The following is a 24,348-nucleotide window of genomic DNA, read 5'->3' on the forward strand; positions in this document are numbered from 1 at the left end:
CCCTCCCCCCCCACTCCTGCCTTCCCCTCCGCCTTACCCCGCTTCCCCCATCGCACGAACGAAAGTTACATAACTGCGTCCATTAGTTTTTTTTTTGTTATTTTACTAATGCAAATGTTAAGAGGGAATCTGAATTGCAGAGCGCAGCGCTGCGCTACGCAAACAGGTGTTTAAACATTAATCTTAATATTTTTGATGCACTTCCGCGAGCGACGTCAACGGATCGCTCCCCGGCGTTCTCTCACGGCGTTGCATTCGTGATTCGCTTGTAAATTTATACGTATCGGCCGCCACGACCAAAGAATAATACATCGACGTAACAAAGCGTAAAATATTACCAGCCGATGCCGTATTACAGAGAGTCGGCAGGGAGCGCCGGGCAGGATGATATGAGAGAGAAAGAAAGAGAGAGAGAGAGAGAGAATCAGAGGCGAGAGAATGGCTGATTCGGCCTTAATAGCGGAGATTGACCTCATCGTGTCGTTCCGACAGCGTTGCTCTTCGATGGACCGTTCCTATACGCTTCCCGGCATTTTCCGCAGCGGTAAACCCGAGTAGGAAAACTTCGCACGTAATGCCGAAGACGCACGCGATATACCGGGTGTCGTCGAACCCGCGTAAAAGGTGTGCAAACGTGCAAAAAGGGTCATCAAAGTCAATGGTGACTGCTTCGTCAAATAAAACTGCTTTTTAAAAAAGTTCAGTGTTTCAATTTTAATCTAAGAATCCGAACGAACTTTTCCCGGCACCTAATGGAAGAGTTCCATAATTACTGATATGTGTTTTAGCGGGAGACTTTCGACTTTTAACTATTTTTAAATAATTTCTGGAACTTAGCGCTGGAACAGTGCAGGATAAGTGGATAATGCAGGAAAAGTGTATCTTTATTATATTATTATATATCGCATAATATAATATAATAAAGGGTCAATATTTGTAATTCACACTGTCACTTCAACTCCTGTTATAACGGCAACTACTGCACGTATCCGTCAAAAATGGCTTGCACTTGTGACAGCTTGGAGCATAATTTGTTAAGTAGCATAAAAATGTCTCGGGGTGAAGTCTCATTCAAAACAATGATGAAGATACATAATAATTACTTAATATCACAGGTATAAATATTCGGGAATAAATATTCCACGCCTAAAATGGATTCTGATTCTATACGAGTGAACGTTTCGATCGATTGGTGCAAATTTGTTTCTGCGACGGTGGAACACGCGAGATTTACTCTTCAATTTCAAGCGAAGATATTTATTCTGCGATACAGAATGGAGAGTTTACGTTGTATCAGCGAAAAGTCACTCGAATTCGAGTGATTGAGCTGTCACCCTACTTCTCGAGTGAAACTCCATTCCAAGGAAGAAACTTGCTCATTTTGGGCCCTCCACGCAGTGATTTGCATGCTGATCGATAGAGGAATGATAGACTGTTGATATCCGCTGCTGAAAAGATTGTCGGAATCGATAGTCACCCGAGAAGTCAAGTTTCCTCGTTCGACGATTTTAATGAAGCGGAAATGTTATTTGCTTCTTCTGTAGGTACTCTAATATTTTACTCGAGGTTTCCCACGTATTCTAAATACCACAAATGATATGTATTTTAAATTGGTATTTCAAAGTAGCTTATGTTACCACCGTCACCACATACACACGAAGAAATGTCCCGTACATCGAGAAGTCGAATAGAAAAATGCCATTTAGTACATTTTTCCAGCGTTTCAATGAGTGTATTTCCGAACAGCGTCGACTTGGAAAATCGTGTCTGTGAATTTTTGATCTTCCAACAATAATCTTTCATTTTAGCGGAATCCCGTTACTGGCCGTAGAAAGCTCAAAACTCATGCAAGAGTCTTTAGAAAATCAAGTGCATGCATACCTTTTGCATTTCCGGGATGAATTTACTCGGAAGCGAAGCGTTTCACGAAGAGACATCATTTCACATTTTCGACTTATTTTTTCACGTGAAATCCCTTCTTTCGGATTATAGCAACAGTTCGGTGGCTCTCTGCATATGAACGGCACAGAGATGACGTATTAATACATCGCCCGTATACAGTCGACAAAAGTTTCAAATCAGCGGCCGTTAACATCGCTTTTACGGAGCAGCCGCTGGCACTGGTCGCGCCAATTAGCAACGTTCCCGAATATTTGCGAATGTTCGAGTGCGACTTCAATTCACAGGTGTCACGCGATTTATCGTAATGGTCGGTCGAAGATTAACGAGGTTTCCATTCTCCCGGTATCGGCAATAATTTATATTCAATTTCATGGCGAGCGCCTATGCCTATGCGCATACGCCCGCCGCTGAAACTTGTACGGCCGAAATACGCGCGAATCGCACTGACGGTACACGGCATTAGCGAAATCGTAATTGAAATATTAATTTATGACGCATAACGACCACGCTAGTAATTAACACGCTCGGTAACCCCCCGTGTCAACGGATGCGCAATGCATGCATTACGACGACACGGCCGCATTACATAAATACTCGGCTTTAGTCTGTCCCCGGCCAGATCATAATGGGCGAAGTGTACAATTCTGCCATTATCCCCCGAAACACCGGCGTTTACAGTTACAAAATACACGAGTGTGTCTGTTGGTGGGAACCGCATCACATCCGCTAGAAGTGTTGGTGCGTGCGTACGTGCTTTTGCGTTGTTGCTAACACACAACGTGTTTATTATCTTTATTCCCCCTCATATTTCTTCATAATTTGGACATTCAAACCGATCCATTGATCGCCGCACGCTCAAATATCGTCGATAGCACGCTCAAATATCGTCGATAGATGATATTAGTAGGAATTAAATCCTACACAGGCGATTATTAATAAACCACCATTATACGCATACATTATAATATGCGAAGTTCACGAAAGCGGCTTCCACAAATATTGATAATAATGACGCCGGTTGATAAATCTCACGCAATTAATCACATACGAACAATTAAACAAATGGACCGTTGGTATATACAGAACGACTTTTGCAGACATTGTATCTCCGCTTTCGAATAATCGGACTCAAGATGGTTTGTGCGAAAAGTTTATTTCATTGTTTTCCGATGTAAGAATCGCTACTGAAGAAGCATTATAAGTGAGTATATTTATTCGCGCTAAATTATTTTCTGCAATGTCACTCATACGTCCTAATATGATGGATCGTTATAACGTGGTTCATTTATTTGTGAAAATATTTAATTTGGCTAATGCCGGTAAGTTGGTGCTGGAGCAGACCGGGATTAAGAGTTATATTTTCTTTGTGAAGAATTTGAGAGAGATGATGAAATGTAGTTTCGCTATATATTTTACGATCTTCGGGCACATAGGAATTGCACTAATTGGAACGATATACTTCCGATGAATATCATTGCGACGCAAATCAATTAACGATTTATCATTTTTCCAAGTCATTACGTGCAAAACTTTTGTCATATCTCTTTTTTTTGTTTTAACACGTTCGATTTCCAGTAAAATGTGTTTCTCCTCTGGTTTTATATGCAATAATCGTGGACCGGTATTACCCCGAAGCCAGGATCATCCCGATCAAATTTCATTTTTCGCTTTTTCATTTGTGTCTCTGATATATGTATTTTTATGGAACTTTCTGCACCAGTCTATATTATAATAAACACCTATAGGTATCCATTGCATTATGCAGATTCTGAATTCGACATTTCTTACCAGTTTTATGAAAATTTCCGCTTTGATGACCGCTGTTGCCCCGCTTTATCCTATATATATACATAGTACTAACTTTGACCTCAATTATCTTTAAGTACAATTTTTTCTAATTTTACATGTGTGTCGCATTTAGATTGATATATTGTTAAAATTTGAAGAAATTCTTGAAAAAATAAATTTACGGATCTTAAACATCCGACGAGGAAACTGCCGGATTTTCTTATAAAAATGTTTCTCCAAAAGAAGAGAGAGAGAGAGAGAGAGAGAGAGAGAGAGAGAAAGGAGGAAGAAGTGGGAGAGGTATAGTCTTTATCTTTAGTTAAAGAGGGAGGATTCCCTACGTCGGCGTCGCGTTAAACGTAAACGAATAGGATACGATTACGTATACGCGGTCACTTGCTCTTACGATTCAGAATAATGTGAAAAATTCCGGACACGCTCGGCGGAAATATTGAGAAAAATGTTGTAGACGTAGCCGTCGTATAAATCGTGCATTATGTCACCGGCATGATGCACTGCCGTATTATCGGCGTTACAACAGTGCAGTTTTTCTCCCTTTTTCGCGCGAATCGAGATGCAACAGCATGGTCAGCTGAACTGAGCCATGTATCAATTACACGGGGGCTACATCGTACGAATAAATAGACCGGTTAGTGGTTACGCTCGGAGAACAAACGTGACTTCCACCGGCCGACGTTGGATAGTGGCGAATCGATGGCCGCTCCCTTTTAATGGAGATATTCGCCGGATTGGATTGGATAAGCTCGCTGAAATTATTCCACGATAGATCAGGCATTATGATGGATCGACCCTCGACATGCCGTTTGATAACCATCACGCCACGACAGATACGCGTTCGTGCCCCGTGATTGGAAGTTGCGAATTTGATTCGCGCATTAATATGTCCGGCACAAACGAGCCGATATTAACTATCGATAGGGCAATTTACGCGATCGTGCTCGGCTTGTTATCGTTCGAATATAATTCATAAAATGCTTAACGTTGTCACATCGCCCTGATGTATTATCTAACGTCATTTTCGGCGGACAGTTTCTCGCAAAATGCAATTAGCTTGGACGCTTCGGTTCAGGAATAAGTGTACTCTCCGAATGTCTCGCAGCGAAATTTCGCTGGAAAAGTGGAATGACAGCCGAGTTATCGGAATTCGAGTAATCCTTCACTCATGCAGAGTGAATTCCCCACTCTGGACCGTCGAGTGAATATTTTCACGCGAAATTGGAAAGTGAATTTGACGTATTCCACTGTCACGGGAGCAAATTCACTCCGGTCGATTGAAACGTTCACTGGCATGGAGTCAGAATACACTTTGAGCTTGAGCGAAACATTTCCGATGCTACGATTCCAAGTAGCAGTGTATCGACTACCGTTTCGGAATGAATCTTCACTCATGTCGAGTGAGACTTCGTACCGAGAAATTTCGAGAGTGTTCTCTAAATTTCTTAAAGTGCAATTTCACTCGAAAAGTAGAGTGACAGTCGAGTCACAACGATTCAAATGACCTTTCACTCATGCAGAGTGAATTTCCCCCTCCGAATTGTCGAACGAATATCTTTATTTGAAATCGAAGAGCGAATCTGATGAATTCCACCGTTAAGGGACAAATATATTCTCATCGATTGAAAAATTCACTCGTACGGAGTTAAAATCTACTCTAAGCTCGAATGAAACATCCCTTCTTACGACTTCAATTGGCGATATATTCACTATCGCTTCGAGTGAAGTCTCCAAGTGAGTCGCTCGAGTGAGATTTCATTCAAAGAAATTTCGAATGTTTTTTTTTCTAACTTTCTCGAAATATAATTTCATTCGGGAAGTAGAATGATAATCAAGTTCCAGAAATTCAAATGACTTCAGGTACAGTCAATTCTCCGCTCTGAATCAAGTCGAGCGATTATAATATGTTCACTTAAAATTAACTTAAAAAGAGCGAATCTGACGGATTCCATCGTCGAGGGACAAATTCCTTCTTATCGAGTGAAACGTTGACACGTATGCAGCTAAAATTCACCCTCCGATCTTGAGAAACGCTCATTTTTACGATTCCAACCGGGCAGCACATTCAATGTCGAGCGAATTTCCACACGCTTTGAACGAGATTTTACTTCGAGAAATTTCAAGAGTAGATAAAAACGCTTCGCACGGAAGCGTGGACGATAACCTGAAGAAAGTACGAAGGAACGGTATCGGAGCGGTGAAAGGTAACAGGAGGCAGTCTCGGCGGTGGCTGGTTAATTAGTGGTATCAAAGTTGAGCCGTGTGTCTTCGCAGTCAAACACAATCCCGGTATAATATCCTCGCCCCGGCGGAGTATTAGCAATTATCCTGGAGTGACAAAATTTTCAGGCGAGCTTACACTGCAAACTGCTCGCGCGACGGACCCGGGCGCGCCGAGCCGCTTGTGGAACTTTCATTTGCAGTTCTCCCGATGTAAAAAGCAGATTATGAACGGGGGAAGGGAGGGGCGGGAAATGGGGAACAGGCCGGCGTAATGAAAGAAATGTTTTGAACGCGATGCCGCGCGTCTTCATTTAAAAGTAAAAGGGCCAATTTGTATTCCGCGCGTGCCGTCGACAAACATACGAAATTCAGGTCTTGGTTGCGGCGAGACCGGCGGTAACTAAGGCGGCCGCACAATCGGTACGATATGAATCGGCACCGATATCAGGCTGAGAATATCCCGACGATGATCCGTTTATATACCCGATATTCCGCGTATCAACGCGAGTCCACCGTCGGCGGAAACAACACTCGTATTTTTAGCTTCGCGTTCGCATTAGTGGTGGCTGATTTTCGGCCACGAGATGAAAGAAGGACCCGAATATCCTCCGAAATACGTCGGGGATATCGGAAAACGAGATATCTCGGATTCGGAAACGACGGACCAGTTGGAGCGATTGTGTCTGTAGGGCGGACGAGTCGGTTGTGTAACTAAATTCGCATAATGCGGGAAAGACCGGTGCAACTTTCGCATTACGATACGTAGGCGAAGCTTACGCGCCGGCAGCCGCCGCGCTGAACGTGCTTTCGGAAATGCTGCAACTTTCGCATAAAATAATAATTGACTCGCTCGCGTAGCAGACGCCCTATCGACGCACGAACGCAAAACAACTCTCCCTCCATGTAGCACGGTTATCGGTAACAAATATTTTGATATCGCGAGCATCGCGAGGGCTATTATTTGGGCGCGAATTCTATATCACTCCGCTCCGCCGATACTTCTATACCGTGTATGTTACCGTGTACGTTACCGTCTACACGGGGCGCACCCGGAAGAGCGGTTACGGCCGAACAAAACGCTTTAATCCGATCGAGAGCAATTTGGGATATTTACATATCTTCTATGCATATATCAGCGTAATTCCGCCCCAAGTTACGGACATTGTTTATAGTAGTAAACTCAATCGCGTTTCATCAATTAATCCCGTCGCGCTCGTAAACGGATTAATTTGACACCACCGTCCGTTTGACGTACGTACCGTGCTGGTAACGCCGTTAATAACAATTTTCGAGAGAGAGAGAGAGAGGGGGGGGGGGAAGTACGAAAGAACGCCAGCGATGTTTATTTTTTATTTTCTATTTATTTATTTTTTATTTATTCATTTATCTACAATACATATTTATTCTTTACTTGTATTCGTTATTTCAAAAAGTATTTACTTTCCGATATATTTTTGTACACAGAATAAACAGAGGAATTGCTTGTTGCTAAGAAAAAAAAAACTGTATGATTCTATGAAAAAAAGTGAAGTTGACCTGAAAAAGATCTTAAATTAATGACTGTACAACGAAGCCGAAGTAATTACCCCCTCCGAGCTCTGTAACTTTTACACGAACCATTTTTCGTCAATTGCTTTGTATTCACGATTCGACTGTTTTCGTCAAAATGTGAGGCCTTGCGCAATATTTTTACTTTTATTCCCTATTCATATTTTATTTTACTATTTATTTCCCACTCATTCGATAAGAATTTGGATGTTTCACTGGACGAGCTGGAACAGTAGAGAGGAGGGGCATCGATACGATCTCGATAAATCTCGCGCCGCGGGAAGGATCTCGTGCGTTATCACACGATATCGCTCGCATGCGGGCTCCGATGATCCGCGAGCGCGGACTGTTGCCCGCGGCAAGATGGCTCGGCGGACTGACGTACATCTGCCAAGCTCGCGATCACGGTGTGCTACAAAGGGCTGCTATTGACCGATTTCGCGCATCGACATATGCGCAAGAGCTGTCCGTTAAAAGCAGCCGGCGAACGTGCAACCGGATGTGATTACCGACCGTGGCAGCAGCCTCTCGTCTGAACCGGTTACAGTGTCACTCTCCGTGATCTACCCGACCCTCTTCCATTAATGACAGCTTGCAGTGACAAACCCCCGCGTCGATACGACATCGGTCGTCTACAAAAGCCGCATGCGGCGACTGCCCTTGTTCGCCTTTCCCCACTCCCCTCGGGGGGCCAAAGCCGAAAGCGGTGTCGCGTTAATTTATGCCGTCTGTAATGCGAGCGGTTTAACGGCGAGAAAGAGAGAGAGAGAGAAAGAGAGAGCCGGAACATAACAAGCGATATTCCTTGCGGACGGTCTTTGGCACGGTCTTTATCGGGAAACCGGCTAAATCGAAATCTCTCCTCTCCTCTCCCCTCCCCCTACCTCTCTCATTACGAGGATTTTCTTTATTAAGGACGAATATCGCGATAATCGCCGTTCCCATCTTCCAAAGCAACGCGAAACCGCGTTTGTCCGCTCGGTCGAGCGGAATAAAGGCACATTAAATTAAATTTTTTTTCGTACGGTTAATATAGCGAAAAATAACAATATCTTTTCTCCGGATGTCCCACTTCACTAAGCAAGCAATGCGATTATTTTTGTATTTGCGAAAGGATTTGGAATTTCTCGCGACGTGTTTATTTCATCATCCCGTATCATTGTTCGAATTTAGCCTGTTGATTCATATAAGCACTCTTTATGATCTATAAATTGCCATATCGAATGATATAAAAGAATTACAACGAGAAATATAATAAAAATAATAACGTACAGAAATAAAAAATATAATTAAAAATAATATCTTCTCTTTCCATTTCGTTAAACATTTACCGCGATTATTTTTATACTCGTGAAAAGATCTGGAAATAACGTGCCGCGTTTGTTTCATCGTCCTGTATTATTCTCCGAATTTTTCCTGTTGGTCCATAACACTTCGTATAATGTATAAATTATTATATCCAGACGACACAAAAGACATTTTAATTATAAATATAATAATAAAGATAATAATATCCAAGAAATCTAGAAAATTGAAAATAATAAAAATAACAATAACGAGACAACAATATCTCCTCTAAACATTCTATTTCGCTAAGCAAGTAACGCAATTACTTTTATATTTATACGAAAGGATCCAATCACAATCAGTCATTTTCTCACCGACAAATTTTAAAATGTGGCGTTTACTTAATTACACGAACGATTTTTTCCGTACGGAAATAAATTGCTAAATAGCACGCACGTAGTGCGTGGTGCGCGTCTGTATCAGTCTAGTCCCTCTCGAAAAAAGCTATATTAACAATAATAAATATTTTAAAAAGTATCGAAATACTGAAGCCTCTCCCCTGCGATGCTGATCGGCTGCTGCGATTTGTTTCACGTGTGTTTACTACTGCCAAATAATTACGTAAATCTGACAGTCATTCGCGTATTAAAATAGATGAACAATTAAAATATTAAAGAAGACAAAGAGGTTTTCAATCTAATAGAAAATTTTAGTCTGATGATCATTTAATTACGCGGAATTAATGAGATTTTTCTGTGGAATAATAAATAGCTAAACAGCGCAAGCGTAGCGCGCGTCTGTATATTGTGAAAACTTGTCCCTTTCTGAAAACGGCTGTTACGAAATTTCAATCTCGGTGCGAATTGTTGCTTACTTTAACTCGCCGCTGTTGTTATGGATTACGCATTTTTCGAGTAACAGAGATATCATTTTCTCGCGAACGAATCTTAGTCTGGTGCTGTATTTAATTATATGAGAACTGACATTTTTTCCATATAATAGTAATTAGTTAAAAGTGCGAGCGTTATGCGCATCTGTGTTGTCTAGTAACGTACAAATTGCCGCATCCGAATAGCATAAGAGCATTATAACGGTAAATGAAACAATATAAATAATATACAGGATTATAAAAGGTATAAGAGAGTAATAATAAAAATAAAGGGTAATAATATCTTCTCCTTCCATTTCGTTAAACATATACCGCGATTACTTCCGTATTTACAAAAGGATTTGGAAATCACGCGTCTCAGTCAGAAGCGCAACGTTGAGTCAAATTTGATTCGACATCATAGCAAAAGAACTTTTATTACCATTTTAGGGAAAAAAATAAAAGGTTCTTCATTCATTTTTCTGTCCGTTATGCGGAAGTTTATGTTCACTGCTTTAAGCAGTAAAGCTAATTGACCAATTATATTCGAAAATTTATGGGGAATGTAAAGGTTGTACAAATATATTTCCATCTTCCGACTTTGTTGCAAATTATATCTTGTCAAAAATGGATTTTAGCTTGCAGAGTAAATCCTTTTCTCTTTTGACGCGTGATTAATTAATTAATTCGATGTTAAAATTACGGTCAAAAATATGTCGCTATTTATACGTCCTCGAATCAATCTAAATTTCGACATTGGGTTTTCAAAGTTGATTCAACTTCGAATGAACTACTACTACACTCTGACTGAGGTTTGTTCCACCGTCCCGTATCATTCTTCGTATTTTTCCTGTTAGTCCGTGACACTCCGTATAACACGCATAAATTCGAATGATGTACAAGGATACGGCAACGGTAAATATAACAATAAAAATAACATCCAAGAATGAACGGATGATGACGGTAATAAAAATGACAATAAAAGAATAACAATATCTTCTCTTCTCTTTTCTCCCCCGGATATCCTATTTCCACAAAGCAAATAGCGTGATTACTTTTATATTTATGAAAGGACCTGGAAATAGCGCGCGCCCGTGTTTGTTCATAGCGCGTATTTCGTTCGCTCTCATCAGCATTTGCGTTTACGCGTCCGCGTCGTGCGGGAGACTTCCCGTGCGGCGTAATCTCGAGCCGGGTAAGCGGGTCCTTGGAAGTCGCGATACCAGGCCGAGGAGGCCCTTTGCTCGTTCGGGCGAGTAGAGAATCTCAACGATACTTCGTTTCGGTACACGTACCAAAGTGTTATTCAGCGGGGAGGAGCGCGACTGTGACGACGGAACTTGCCGGGCTTGTAAAAATGTCACGTTTGATGATATAAGCGGAGTTTCATCTTAGGGGTTGCAGAGATGCAGCGAGACACTCGAAGAAGTTTACCGTTAACTCTCCGCAACTTTTCTTTACCTTTATGCCGCATTACATCCGTCTAACTTCTTCCGCCCGTTCCGATTTGCTATATGAAACCTTGTCCCGACCACGAGGAGACCACCGTCGCGATTCCCCGAAGTAGCGCGGAACCTTCTTTACCTGTCCAACCATGCGGAAACTCGCCAATACCTCGTACCGCCTTTATTCCGCCCGGCATCAATGCACGCTTCTGTACGTACGTAACGGAGCTTTTGTCGGCAAAAAGTATTAAAGGACCTCTAACGCACCCGTGAAATATCAGCCATCAACAATCTTCTAACGTCGCATATTTCAGTGCCGCTAATTTTTAAGGGCGTGTTGCCGGAAAAGTTAAGAGAGAGAGAGACGGCCGTTAAATTCTCGAGAATTTTATCTCCCACACAGTCTCATGGATAAAAATTACGAGTATGTTTGCGAGAAATGAAACAGCGGTTTTTCTCGAATTATCCTAGTCGAAATTTGAATGCTAGTCTGACGCTCTTACGAGAATTGGAATTGAAAAGCATCCGGTTTTTCTGCCATAGCTTTCCATTTCTATTTCCATTTCAGTTATTATTATTGTACAAAGTCTAAATCTCTCCATTAAAATGTACAACATTATTATATATTTACTTAATTACTATCTTTGCTCTTACACTTTGTCCCTTCTACCCATATTAAACCTCCAAATCCAATCGATATTTCCAACGCCAATAAAAAGAAGATTAATAACAAAATCATAAATACAGTTTAATGTTTCGATTATCCATTGATCTCATTATGTGCCAATTTTAATCTTTTAATATTTGCCTATCTAACAAGCTCTGTCTGCAAAATTACATAATTAATATATCGAAATTAACAATACAGAGCTAATTAATTAAAGAGCTAGTTAATTGAAATTAACAATAAAGGTCAATTGCAGGTAGAATAATGAAATAATCGAATATTAGATCATTCCAAACAAGTCCACTTTTTAAATTCAACAGGCGGAAACTAGCTGTAAGAAAACATTTGTAGTATCAAGATAGGACAATACAGCCTGTATAGCGTTGTACCTCGAGATCCCTCATTGATCCCCCTGTCCGCCGAAACTTGTGGGGTTAACACGAGCCTAAAATCTCGACTCGGCATAGCTTCGTCATTTCCGATTCCCGACCTCAGAGTCACGTAACGAAAAAAAATGTCTCTTCCTCCACTATCATCCCCCGAATTTCTCTCTGTTGTCCAACAACCTCCATTCAGAGATCTTCCCCATTGTCCCCGACAGTCAAAACAGATTTATTCGATTCCTGCCGAAGTTACCCCGGAAATCAGTCCGAACGATCCGATCGGTTACTCGTAATGACGCAAATTGCGACGCGGTAGTGCAAAACGTTGTGCCGTTTGAGTATCGCTTTACCGCTGTGACAATATATTCACACGATGATGAGAGTTATCTCGCGGAGACGAGGTAATAGTAGTTGCGGGAGGAGGAGGGGAAGGAGGAAGAAGCGAGGCAAAAGAAGAGGAGGAGTAGCTCATTCGGGTGGTATCGACTTTCCATAGCCGTTAGCCGGGGCGTATCGGTCGTTTCCTCCTTTTTTTTGTTAATAATTCATTTTTTCGCGACTTGGTCGCGAAACGGTCGACTATCAATCTTGTCGCAGCGGTGATCCCTGAAATTGAATTTCCGCAATGGCAGATATTCGCCGAGGACGAGACGGCCGAGTCGCAGCCGTAGGCTCTCGGTTCATAGGCTCGCTTCTCCGTTTCCTTTTTTCGAACGTACAGAATTCTATAGCGACTGTCGGGGACCGGCTGTTTCATCGGTGTCGAGTGTGTCTCCTCGCAGTCGCTCCTCCGCACGCATACGGCGCGCGAATGTGCGGTCGAGACTCGCTCTTCGTAAATCGATATCTCTCTCGGGCTTTAATATTTCTCGAGCGTGAGCCCGGAAGAACGATAATCGCGAGCGTGCCGTCGTCTTCCGCCAGCAGCCGGTCGTCTTAGCGCGACGACGCTCTTCGCGCGCCGAGGAGATCGCAAACGAGAGTCTCGTTTGTCGATAAAAGTTTGTACAGTTATCGCGTTTTCTTCGCGTATATACGTACGGCACGGTAGCCGGCACGTGTAGTACGTATTCCCGCGAGCGAGCGAGCGAGAAGTGGGCCGTGCACCAGCTGTCGTTGAGCCTCGTTACCGTTCCCGTCACGTCAGTGGTGTGTGTTGCCGCGATAAATCTGGCATGCCCGAATCTCGCGCGTTATTACTTTGCGCTTTGCGCGCGAGGACCCAAGTCAGCCGGTATATTTCATCGGACTTCCCTCCCCCTCCCCCCTCNTTATCAGCGTAATCATATAGCGAGACTTGTCTTTATGATTGAGTGTGGGAGGAGGGATTCCGGAGCTCAGGATCCTCGGTGCGCTCACACATGTGAAAACGGAGGAGACGGAGCGAAGCGGGACTCGGAAAGTTTCGGAAGAAGCCAAACGGAAGAGACAGATAGATAAATGCGTTATTTATTAAGCGTCCTGGGACGCGTCAACCCGAGCGCTAAGGAAAAGGAGAGGAAGAGATAGGTAATTAATTTGGCACGTCGAAAAACTCGACAATAACTGTTTCCGCGTAGAAAATTCCTCGGGAATCAACTGAGATCCAGTCCGATTTTCCAAAATAATTGTGGATTCTGGTTGAGAATCTATGTAAGAGAACAGTGAGAATCTATACATTAAGAGGGAGAGAGAGAGAGAAAGGCATTTTATTTAAATTATTATATAATAATTTATTACAAAAATAGAAGCATTATTTAGAGAAAGTTTATGTCAGGAGATTGTGATTTATAAGAGCCAAGTCGAAGAGTCTTGGTAGTGCAATTTAAGGGGTCGGACTAAGATAACAATAAAAAAAAATCGATTTTTTTTTGTATATTTCATAACTTTATAATCTTAAAAATATGCCTCTAGAATATTTTAATGAAATTCCTGATAAACGACTGTGATATGCAACGTTGAAGTAAGCAAGTAGTGCACGGCACACAATATGGCTCACGCTGTACGCCGATGGGCGGACTTAACGTAAATATCCTCATGATCGGTTTAAATTCTGTAAGGTAATAGTAAACTCAGAAGCAATCGCAGCGCATACTTAGAATAGTAACGAAAGTTACAATTCCACTGTTTGGATATTTGCTCCTAAACATATGTGTATTGCGGCCTAAAAATAATCAAAATAGCTGCGAAAATGGCAGCTGCCATTTTTAATGGGTACCATTTTCATCTTGCAAATGTTCTAACTAATGGGAATAATAAACGGATCGCAAGAGATATTCGTAATTAACAAATATAAATAACGGATGGACATCGCGAACCTGCGAATATACCGAGTTATAAAGGAAGCAAGAAAGGCGAGAAGAGAGTAATTAGCTGCCTAGAATGAATTATACGGAGAAGCTGAAGGTTTAATATATGAGGAAAGAATAGCCGTTTAGAGGTGAGTTGCAAAATTCTGATGTTATGTCTTAAAAAACTCTTTTAAAACTTTAAACACGTTTTTCTCGAAACCATGTTTCACTTATCGGCGGGAAAAATAATTCGAAACTTAATTAACCGATCGACTTGAAACTTTACCTACTTTCAGTAGACACGTGTCATTGGAAGATGAATCTAAAAAATTCAGGAAAACGTTAAAATAAATATTTTTTGTTAGGACACAACAAAGAAAAGGTGCAAAATTTTGATTTTCAAACAGTTAATATTTCCGCAATTTTCATTCCACAATTTTAAATTCAGGTTCCTCCAACTACAAGCATATTATTTAAGATTTCTTATATGTAACCACATGCAACTCATATATATAACCACATGTATGGACAAAATTCATACATGATTTTATATAATTATATATAATCATATATAATAACGTTTTCACGGTTTTCTTCTCAGAGACGGTCCGACTCCTCAAATTAACTGTGAAATTATGGCCTCGACGTAATAATATATTATGTAAATAGAACATTCGACGCGTTTCCATTCGACGGGAATCTCGCGAAAAAATATCCGCGCATTTCCGCCGTGTAAAACGCTATATTTTGGCGTGTCCGAGGCAGGTTCGTGGCTGTCCCTCGGAGTGATAGACACGAGGGATAAACTTCAGCTTGGCAGCGAAATTACTGGCGGAAAGCCGGATAAAGTTTGCCACACAACTTAGGTAACAACGCGAGGTCATCGAGCAATCGGAGTAGCAGGCCGCAATGAAACCGCGCTATTGCCAATTGATCGAATCGCGCCGCTAGTTTTGGGATGTCGTACTACTCGCGACAGGATCGATCCAGGGGCGGGACACCGAGGACGCTCGTCCAGGGCCGGCGAGTTAAGAAGTACAGTTTCGGATCAATCCGAAAGGGTGTCGAAGCTCACAGTTGCAGGTGTCGGCCGGACGGAAAGAATTACCGTCGATTTACAGTCGCGAGTTTCGGGCCGGCGCATTGCGCGAAACTTTCCCGGTAACGTTAAGCCGCTTTACGAGATTACACCGCCGGCAATTTACATACGATTGAGTTACGGTGCTTGCGGTGCCCGGCGTTCCCGGGAAAGGCGGTTAAAAGTATACCCGTGTCGCCGAGCCGTGTTTGCACGCCATTCGGAAATCGGGAAAGGGCCGTCGAGGGAAGGGCTGTTCCGCGCCCTCCAAGTTGCGCGATTTACGGCGCTCGAAATAAGACGAGAGAGTTCTTCGCTCGTTTTTGCCCAGGTTGGTCGTGTTCGAGCAAGGAAACACGGCGCAACGCTGGCGCACTTCGCACATCTGCTCGGATTCGACATGCGCGCGCGTTCACGAGAGCGATAATCCCAGTTTAAATAGAGCAGCGACATCACGCAGAACTAGTTTAATTAGTTATCTGAATTGCATGACCAAGCCGTCAATTTTTTCTTTTTAAGCAACTACGGACCACAGACTTTTATATACTGCTAGACCGCTAATTCCTACATTTATAGAATTATATATATATATACATATCCGTAAATATAATCCTGGTATCGTTTAAGCCAAACGTGATTCTATCGCAGAATCTCACTGGTCGAGCTCACTTCCTCCTCTCTCTCTCTCTCTCTCTCTCACTCACTTTTAATTTTACAGATTTAATTATAATGATATCACAAAGCTACAGATACTCTTGACATTTCGATTATTAAATCCACATAAAATCCACACTAAAAAGAATCAATTTCCACGCTGAAAGCAACGAAAATTGAAGACATCGAACTTCAAAACGTCATCATGGTCAAAGTAAGAATAAATTATATCGTTAGACTGAATCTGTTTTCCCATTTTAGTTTCTACCGTTGTAGAATTAAAGGTTTAACGTGGGTCCAAAATTTCGACTCCAGTCGACTGTCGGGCACATGTGTTCAACGTGAGAAACACGAATATATCTCCCCCCCCCCCTCGCGGCGAAAATTCGTAATCCCAAGACGATTACGTTATTATCACGTTTATTATATACAGTTCGCCGTACCGTGGCGAAAGCGGTCAGACACCGATCCTACGGAAAGCGTGGGAAAACTCGAAACGCGCGCGTTCTGCCCTCGCGCGTTAATTAGACGCCGCCGACGTCGAAAGGCGGCCGGGCTGAATTTCCGAGTTGTACCACTTTTTCGCAGTCGTTCCGGCCACGGTCCAACGAAGGAGGGTCTCGGGGGCTAAGACGTAGACGACGACGCCGCCACACCCCGGGAACTTAAAGATAAACTCAGAAAAGTTTGTAATTGCACGACGATTACAACTTAAATATGCGCCTTAGCGCGGCCAGAATTTACAAGTGCCCCCCTGCCCTCATTCTCTCTCTTTCTCTCCTTCCCGTCGCAACGTCGGATCTTTAATGAATATTACTCTTGGATCAGGTGTAACTTGGATCGTGTAACACGAGTACGAGCGGGCAAATCCGACCGGAGATATAGACCGGGCCGAAGTTTTGCCGCTTTCCGCGAGCCGTATTATTAAACTTCCGGTAAGCCGAAAGCGAGCATATTCTAGCTTCGGTCTAAGATCGTAATAGCGAACTTTTGCCCCGCAGCCACGACGAGATTTCTCGGGCTATCCCCGCGGAAACTGAGCAAAATTATTCGCCGGCGCGTGACGACCGAATTGATTAGATCTAAACTTGCAGTCGCGCCCCCGCCGACTACACACGGATACTACGCCCGGCGTTCGGACGTGACGACGTAACGTTACGGGGTATGAACGTAATCGTGGAGCACGACGGTGAGAAATTAACGGTATCGCCCGCGCGTTCCGAGTTAACGCCGAATTTTCAGCAATTTCGCTCGATGAACGCGAACGTTGCTAGACGTTGACAAGTTAAAACCGTCGAAATATTTCCGCTATGCGTTCACGTGTATAGGTGGAAAGCAGGGAAGAGAGAGCCGGCACGTGCGGAAACATGGTGCGGAATGAAGATGAAAGAGCAAAATGGAAAGAGAGAGAGAGAGAGAGAGAGGTAGAACGAGAGAGGGATAGAGAGAGGAACGGAGGAGAGAACGAAGAGGGAGTATCGTTTGTTCCGTGCTGTTAACCGCATGTGTGATGCACACGCATCTATATAACGGGCTCAATGATGCCGAGCGAAGCAATGAATACCGTGCGCTCCGCACCACGCTCGGCCAAATTAAATGTGATACACTCTCTCTCCGCGCGTAACGTTGGTCAGTTATACGACGCGTATAACCGAGCTCGTTATTTTTCTTCCGCTGTCGGGAAAAATTGCACGAGGGCGCGCGCGCGCACGCATGCACACGTACGTCCGGCCGTCTCACTTAATCCGCAGCAAATATATTTTAACGAGTTTTTTTCCCCGCGCACGCGGTAATTAAATTAAAAAGCGCGCGTTCTGGTGCTTATTTTAATTTTCACGTCCCTAAGTTTACGGGCTCGCGCACATACGCGCCATGTTTGTATTAATAATCACGCTCGGTCTCTCCTAATGGGCCGGTTGCTTTCCAAAGCGCGAAAATATAAAAGTTTGACGAATCTTGAACTTCTCCCGGACGAGTAAGGCAAGAAGGGGGAAGAGGCGGACAAGCACTCTCGCTTACACGAGCTTCCTCTGTAGGTGTAGGTTCAGGAAATACAACCGGGCAACCGTTGAATGATCGTCGCCTTTTCAGGCATCCCTTCGAGATTCATAGTAGATTTAAAAAAATACTCCAATGACAATGAACACTCATTCAACCGTTATAGTTGCCTATATAGGAATCGTAGGGTTTACGGTACATAAAATCAAAGAAGACGCACATTTCACTGGAGATCAAACATATTTATTGAAGAAGAGAAAACCAATATTCCTATCGTATACTAGAATCAGCGGTAAAAAGTGGACATTTGCAGGTAGAAAAAGCACCCTGGTCAAAGTTCTGGCTGTTCCTTCCAGTATTCAATTAATATCAAATCGGAACTGAGCTGGTACCTCGTCAATAGTTATTTTCTACTTGGGATTTCCTACTTGGACTCTTTAATGCATCACATTGAAAATTAAATCGAGAATACGACAATCTCGCGCTAAACTCCGAAGACTTGAAGAAAGGACTATATTTTAGCGGTCCGCTATATATCGATGTCTGATTTATGAGTGGCCGGGAGCAGTTACCTGTATCGAAGCAACGGGTACACACACACACACACACACATGCACACCAAACGCGCCCCGGGCAATCCATCAAGCTAAATATAATTCAGCGCCCGTGCGCGACGTCGCGCACGACGGCAGTACGTTACGTATAACTAAACGCACACTTTTTTGCCGGGACGTTTCTCTCTCCCGTGCGTCAACCCTGCTCAGCTGTGCGAAGAAAATGCAAACATATGTGTGTACGGTTATATTACGGCGGGCGGGTTGCGAGAACTCCGACGCGTACGGGATTATCCCAAATAGCGTCGGCAGCGTTTATACGGATTTTTACAATCGCTCACTTACGACTTCGTGCAAAATTGTTACGACGCTGCACGCTGCCGGCCCGAAGTTACGAGTGCTAAACGTAATAAGCTGTGCCGCTAATGAAATCGCGACGTAAAGCTCGACACGGGGCTTGCTTAGGATCCTCGCGCACACACAAGAAGCTGTACCAGGTGATGCCGTGCGCGACTATATTTTTGAACGACGTATTTCGCGAAAATGTCAACTGAATTAGGAATTCACGCTTGAATTTCGATAAAGCGTTCACTCTCACGATTTCAAATAGTTGTATTTTCACTGTTGCTTCGAATAAATTCTCATTACTTTCGAATGAAATTTCATTTCCAGAAACTCGGAGAAAACTTTAAGTTTGTTTTAATAAGATCCCGTTAAATAAGCAAAGTGACAGTGAAGCCACGACTTTGAGTTATTTTTCTCTCATGTAAAATAAATTCTTCACTGTGGATCGTCGAGTAAATATTTTCACTCGAAATTGATGAATAAATTTGATGTATCCTATTATCGTGGGGGCAGTTTCATTCTAATCGAAATATTGAAATATTCATTCGTATGAAATTAGAGTTGATCCTAAACTTGAGCGAAACATTCAGTCTTATAATTCCGAGTGGTTGGCATTTTCATTGATGCTTCGAACGAGTTTCTGTTCATTACAAGTGAGATTTTATTCCAAAAAATTTCGAGGATATTCTCGAAATTTTTTCGAGTAAAACTCCACTTGATAAATAGAATGAAAATCAAGTTATTCAAATCGAACGACCTTTCGTTCGTATATTTTATTATATTGCTACTTTGAATGAATTTTTGTTATTAATAAAATTTTATTACAAGAAATATCGAGAATTCTCTAAAGTAAAATTCTTTTCTAATAAAATTTAATTCGAGAAATATACAGTTGAGTCACTCGAATTCCATTGACTTTCCACTCATACAGAGTGAATTCTTCGTTCTGAATCATCATATAAATACTTTCATGTGACATTAAAGAAATAAATCTGATATACTCCACTCTAATTAATTAAAACTAGGGATTGAAACCAGTATCTAAAATAACGTTTCCAAATATTAGTATTTGCATAAATATATTGTATAAAATCGCTATTGTATAAATATACGGTATAGAATCGCTAGCAAAATAATTTCGATATTAAATCTATGTATATGTGTGATTGCAACATTTTTTTATATGAATTAAGACTCTACTCCGAATTCTTCAGTCATTCGCTCATTCGCTTGTAATTCCGAGCGGCGGATATTTTCATTATCGCTTCTAGGGAATGTTCGCTGGCTTTTAAGCGAGATTTTGTTTGGAGGAATTTCAAGAACACCGAGAAAGAAATCTTCGGGATAATCGGGGGTGCATTTTCAACTCCCTCGACTCATACGCTTCGTGACTCAAGGCTCAAACTAGCCATCTCGCGCTCCCACCTGTTATAATCTTACGAGTGTTATCAGTAGTCACACCGTACACACCGAAGCAGTCGAGTATCGTGTGATATACACGAGAGAACAAGCAGGACGCGTGTATCCCCGCAATTCGTGACTTCCAACAGAACCGGCTGGCTTGGCCGCGGCTCGGTGGTAACAGGGGCATTGTTTTTGTCCGACACGTTGCCTGGATACTAATGCGTTCGGGCACCTAACGTCCGGCTATACGTTAAGCCCGATGCGCCACGTGAATGCGGCTTATGTTCGCGCGATAACGGATCCTTAAATCGACATACATAATATAAGCTCGCGTTAACCTACGGGACGTGTTGTCGGAGGAATCTGTCTATCCGGAATAATAAAATCCAAACTTTATATTGTCTAAACAAATTTTCCTTGCGCCACTATATTGACAAACATTTGCCGACCGCATTCCACGAGGATTCTGAGCATGCGTTTTTTCACTCCTAACGTCAATAATCAAGATGGCTGCAGCGAGGAAACAGGGACCTCTTAATTACTACACACAGTGGAAGCTAAGATAGCAAAATAGATTCAATTTCTATTTTAATAACAATTTATTCCTATTTCGACCAAAATATGGTACTGTAAATTTCCGTTTTCGCTATTTTATCATCAAAATAGGTTGTTTCGAGTAATATTAAAATGAAACCCGTAGAATTCAAGGTTTAAAAGAGAAGTTAACGAGTGTTGGTATTGTCAAAGTAGGTTTTCATTAGTCTACAAGCGATCTAAGTAATGTGGAAGCTCCTTAAGAACGTCAAAGTAGCGTCATCTCGACTCGGGCTTCGCCGTTTCAAATTGAATAATGAATCGATATTTACCTGGATTTACGGCGTGGCAGTGGTTGAGGAGCGGCAGCCAACAGAGCAGTAGCACCGCTCTCTGCATCTGAAATCATAATTAACGCATGTGAACGCGCGTATTGCTTCCAGGCCGCCGCATTATTACCGGAACGATATTACTGACGAGGAAGGCTTCAAGAAGTCCGACGGTGATCAAAATTACATTTCCTTTCGATCCACGGACCCTGATGAATTTCGATCCGTCCCCAAATGAAAGCTTAATAGAAGTCCTAATTACGAGATGATGAGAAAAGAAAGAGAGAGAGAGAGAAAGAGGGGGGGGGGGACGAGGGGGAACATACCNTTGGTGTATCCCTCTCTCTCTCTCTCTCTTTCTCCCTCTTTCATTCTCGCGAGGAAATAAGAGAAGGCGCACCATAACTGCAACCACGGCTACCTAAACGCTAAACGAGCGAGGCGATCCTCCGCTTGTCCGGTTGCACCGATAACAAATGAACTCTCGCGCGTAAGCCGGCGCATCAGCATGCACACCGCCGTGCCACAAGCGAGTTTGCACGCACAAATGCCCGGCACAAAGGTAGCGGTCCAAGAAATGGACCGTGCGGAATTTTTGCGGAAACGCGCAAAGCCGTGCGCCCATTCCGGCTCGGGTAAATGCGCGATTATAAAGAAATCGTTGCGCGCATGTATTTTATATTACGAAAAAATCATATTTTTATTGCTATTTTCCTCGACACGGCTCGTCTGACGAGAATTTATCGGGAAGGAGAGGGAGGTCCGATGATTTTATTATTTCTCCGAGCATTGGATGTTGCGCAGTGTAAATATGCTGGTGTACAACACAAGCGAAATTAATAAAACGAAGGAGGGGAGGGAAAAAATCGGACGCCAAACATGTGAATTACAAATTCCATCTCTCGCATTGCAAAATGTACACAGTTGATATCCGCGATTTAAATATCATTATCCGTGCAGAACCCGCAATATCTTCGTGTCGATATGCAAATGGTGGAAGTGCCAAATGCCGCGCTCGCGCGGCCCGGGTTTATGTAGTACATAATACTCTCCGACAATGCGCCGCATATCAAAGTCAAATACGCAAGTGGCTTTCAAACTAACGCGTCCTACGGTGCGACAAAAGAAGGAAAAAAATATGCGCATGCAAAACACGCATATTTATATCAATATTAAATGCGATACTTCTGCAAACGAAATCGCTGTTATGTGCGCGCAAATAGCCGATATTCGATATTCTCGCGCTCACGAACGGCAATCAAACTCATTTTGCGGGAGATACGAAACAGCCGCGCACGGAAGGTCGCAGCACCGAAATGTCGCACGGGTCAAGAGTGCATCGGTGATTGCGGATTGTCGGACGACCGTTGAATACGTCGGGCAGGGAGGAATTGCAGACTAAACCTTGAGCTGGTAAGCTGCCGTAGTCCTCCTGCGATTAATATTCCATTACTTGCCAGCGTTATTTCAATATTTCAATATTTCACGTTCAGCTTACGACGCTTACGGCGGGGAGACGCGTCTCTCGTTTTCTGCAGCCTTCCCTCAAATATTTTCTCATCAGAAATAACGTATTAACCTTTTGAGCGCTACAAGCAGAGAATTTTTTCTCAAGATATAAAGATTTATAAACCGAAGAAGCATCGTAGCAGTCTCGTCCCATCGGGATGTATTTGTAACGTCGAAACAATTTTAAAATGGTGTGGGAAATTTAGGAAAGCAACGCAAGCGACACGATTACAGTTGCACATCGCTTCCCAAACACCATAGGTCACAAACGAATGTCCCGTCTTTCTGCTGTTCTCACAGATACATTGTAAATCCAAATGTGTATTTTTACACGCATAAACATCTTAAAATGACACATTTGACTGGAGTTGTTTTTATATGTTTTTTACCGATTTAGCTTACGTAACAATAAAAAAAATACGCCGCAATAAAACAAAAATCTATTTGGTGGGTGTTAATAACACATTTACTTATACTACTGTACATATTTTCGCACTAAGAAAAATGTTTTCAAATGAAATGCATTTTCTTAAATCTGTAGCTTTTCGTGAAAGCAATTGATTATTGTATGTAAATAAAAGGATTTATATTTAAGTAAATATATTATTAATACCCACCGAATAACTGTCTTTTATTTCCTAAATATTTTTCTCTCAGTGTATTTATCCTTCATATAAAATTGCCTTGATCTCTTCTATTTACACACTAAAAACCCTAATATGTTTCTACGTCATAAACGGAGATTTTGATTAATATACTCTCTCTCTCTCTCTCTCTTTCTCTCTCCCTTATAACTGCAGGCGTATCAACATGAGCTAATAAAGCGTACGCTAATAAACCTTGTCTCAGCGTCATTCGCTGCGCCTCTGGAAATTACGAGCACCCGGTAGACGACGGCGGAGTAGCGCAATACCGAGACGTAATAACATGCACATGTGCGCGCCAATCCGATATTTGCTCCGATGATGCCGCAAAATCGCATTACTTGCTGCTTAGAAACCATCTGTGAAGCAAAGCTGGTTGGTTCTCTGGCGTTATCGCGGAGAGAACAGGGATATCAAAAATACGCAAATCGTTATACGGAAATCCTTCGGGCGGCGCGTCGATGCGGCACAATAGCGCGCCTCACCCCATTGCCGACCAATGAGACCTTTTAAAAGCTTCCGGCCCGATCGCGTACGACCGTCTTTGTTCAAAATTTAACGAAGCCGCCTCGCCGAAGACGTATGACCCAACCGACGGATCGATATCGACGAACGCGCTCTGTCTTATAACTTTACTCATCTCCCGGCTGCATGTAGGAGGACAAAAAAGGCGCACATCCCGGCCGAGGAAGCGCCCGATCAGAAGATGTCCCTTTTTTCCTTCGGAAATCTCTCTCTCGAGAAGATTTCAAATACGTGGCTCAAAAATGATTAAAGTTTCAGCGCACACGTGCGCGCATCAAGATGGATAGTACATAGACACACACCCAGCCGCACAGAAATTTATCTGAATTTTCCCGGATATAATATATGTTGTAAATATAGTATAGATTCCGCGCGATT

The 24,348-nt window shown here is 42.6% G+C and overlaps 1 protein-coding gene across 1 annotated transcript in view; it reads right to left on the reverse strand.

The window, feature by feature from the left end:
* LOC106742700 (neuropilin and tolloid-like protein 1) overlaps positions 1-23,804 on the reverse strand; it is a 132,591-nt gene extending 108,787 nt beyond the window's left edge. The window contains exons 1-2 of the mRNA XM_014615897.1: positions 23,787-23,804; positions 21,296-21,362 (exon numbers count right to left, since the gene is read on the reverse strand). Coding sequence (XP_014471383.1) covers positions 21,296-21,362; positions 23,787-23,804 — 85 coding nt within the window. The remainder of the gene's footprint in view (positions 1-21,295; positions 21,363-23,786) is intronic.
* Between the last annotated feature and the right edge of the window lie 544 nt (positions 23,805-24,348).

The sequence above is a fragment of the Dinoponera quadriceps genome, unplaced genomic scaffold, assembly GCF_001313825.1.
Source record: "Dinoponera quadriceps isolate SergipeBrazil2010 unplaced genomic scaffold, ASM131382v1 scaffold589, whole genome shotgun sequence".
Taxonomy (NCBI): Eukaryota; Metazoa; Arthropoda; class Insecta; order Hymenoptera; family Formicidae; genus Dinoponera; species Dinoponera quadriceps.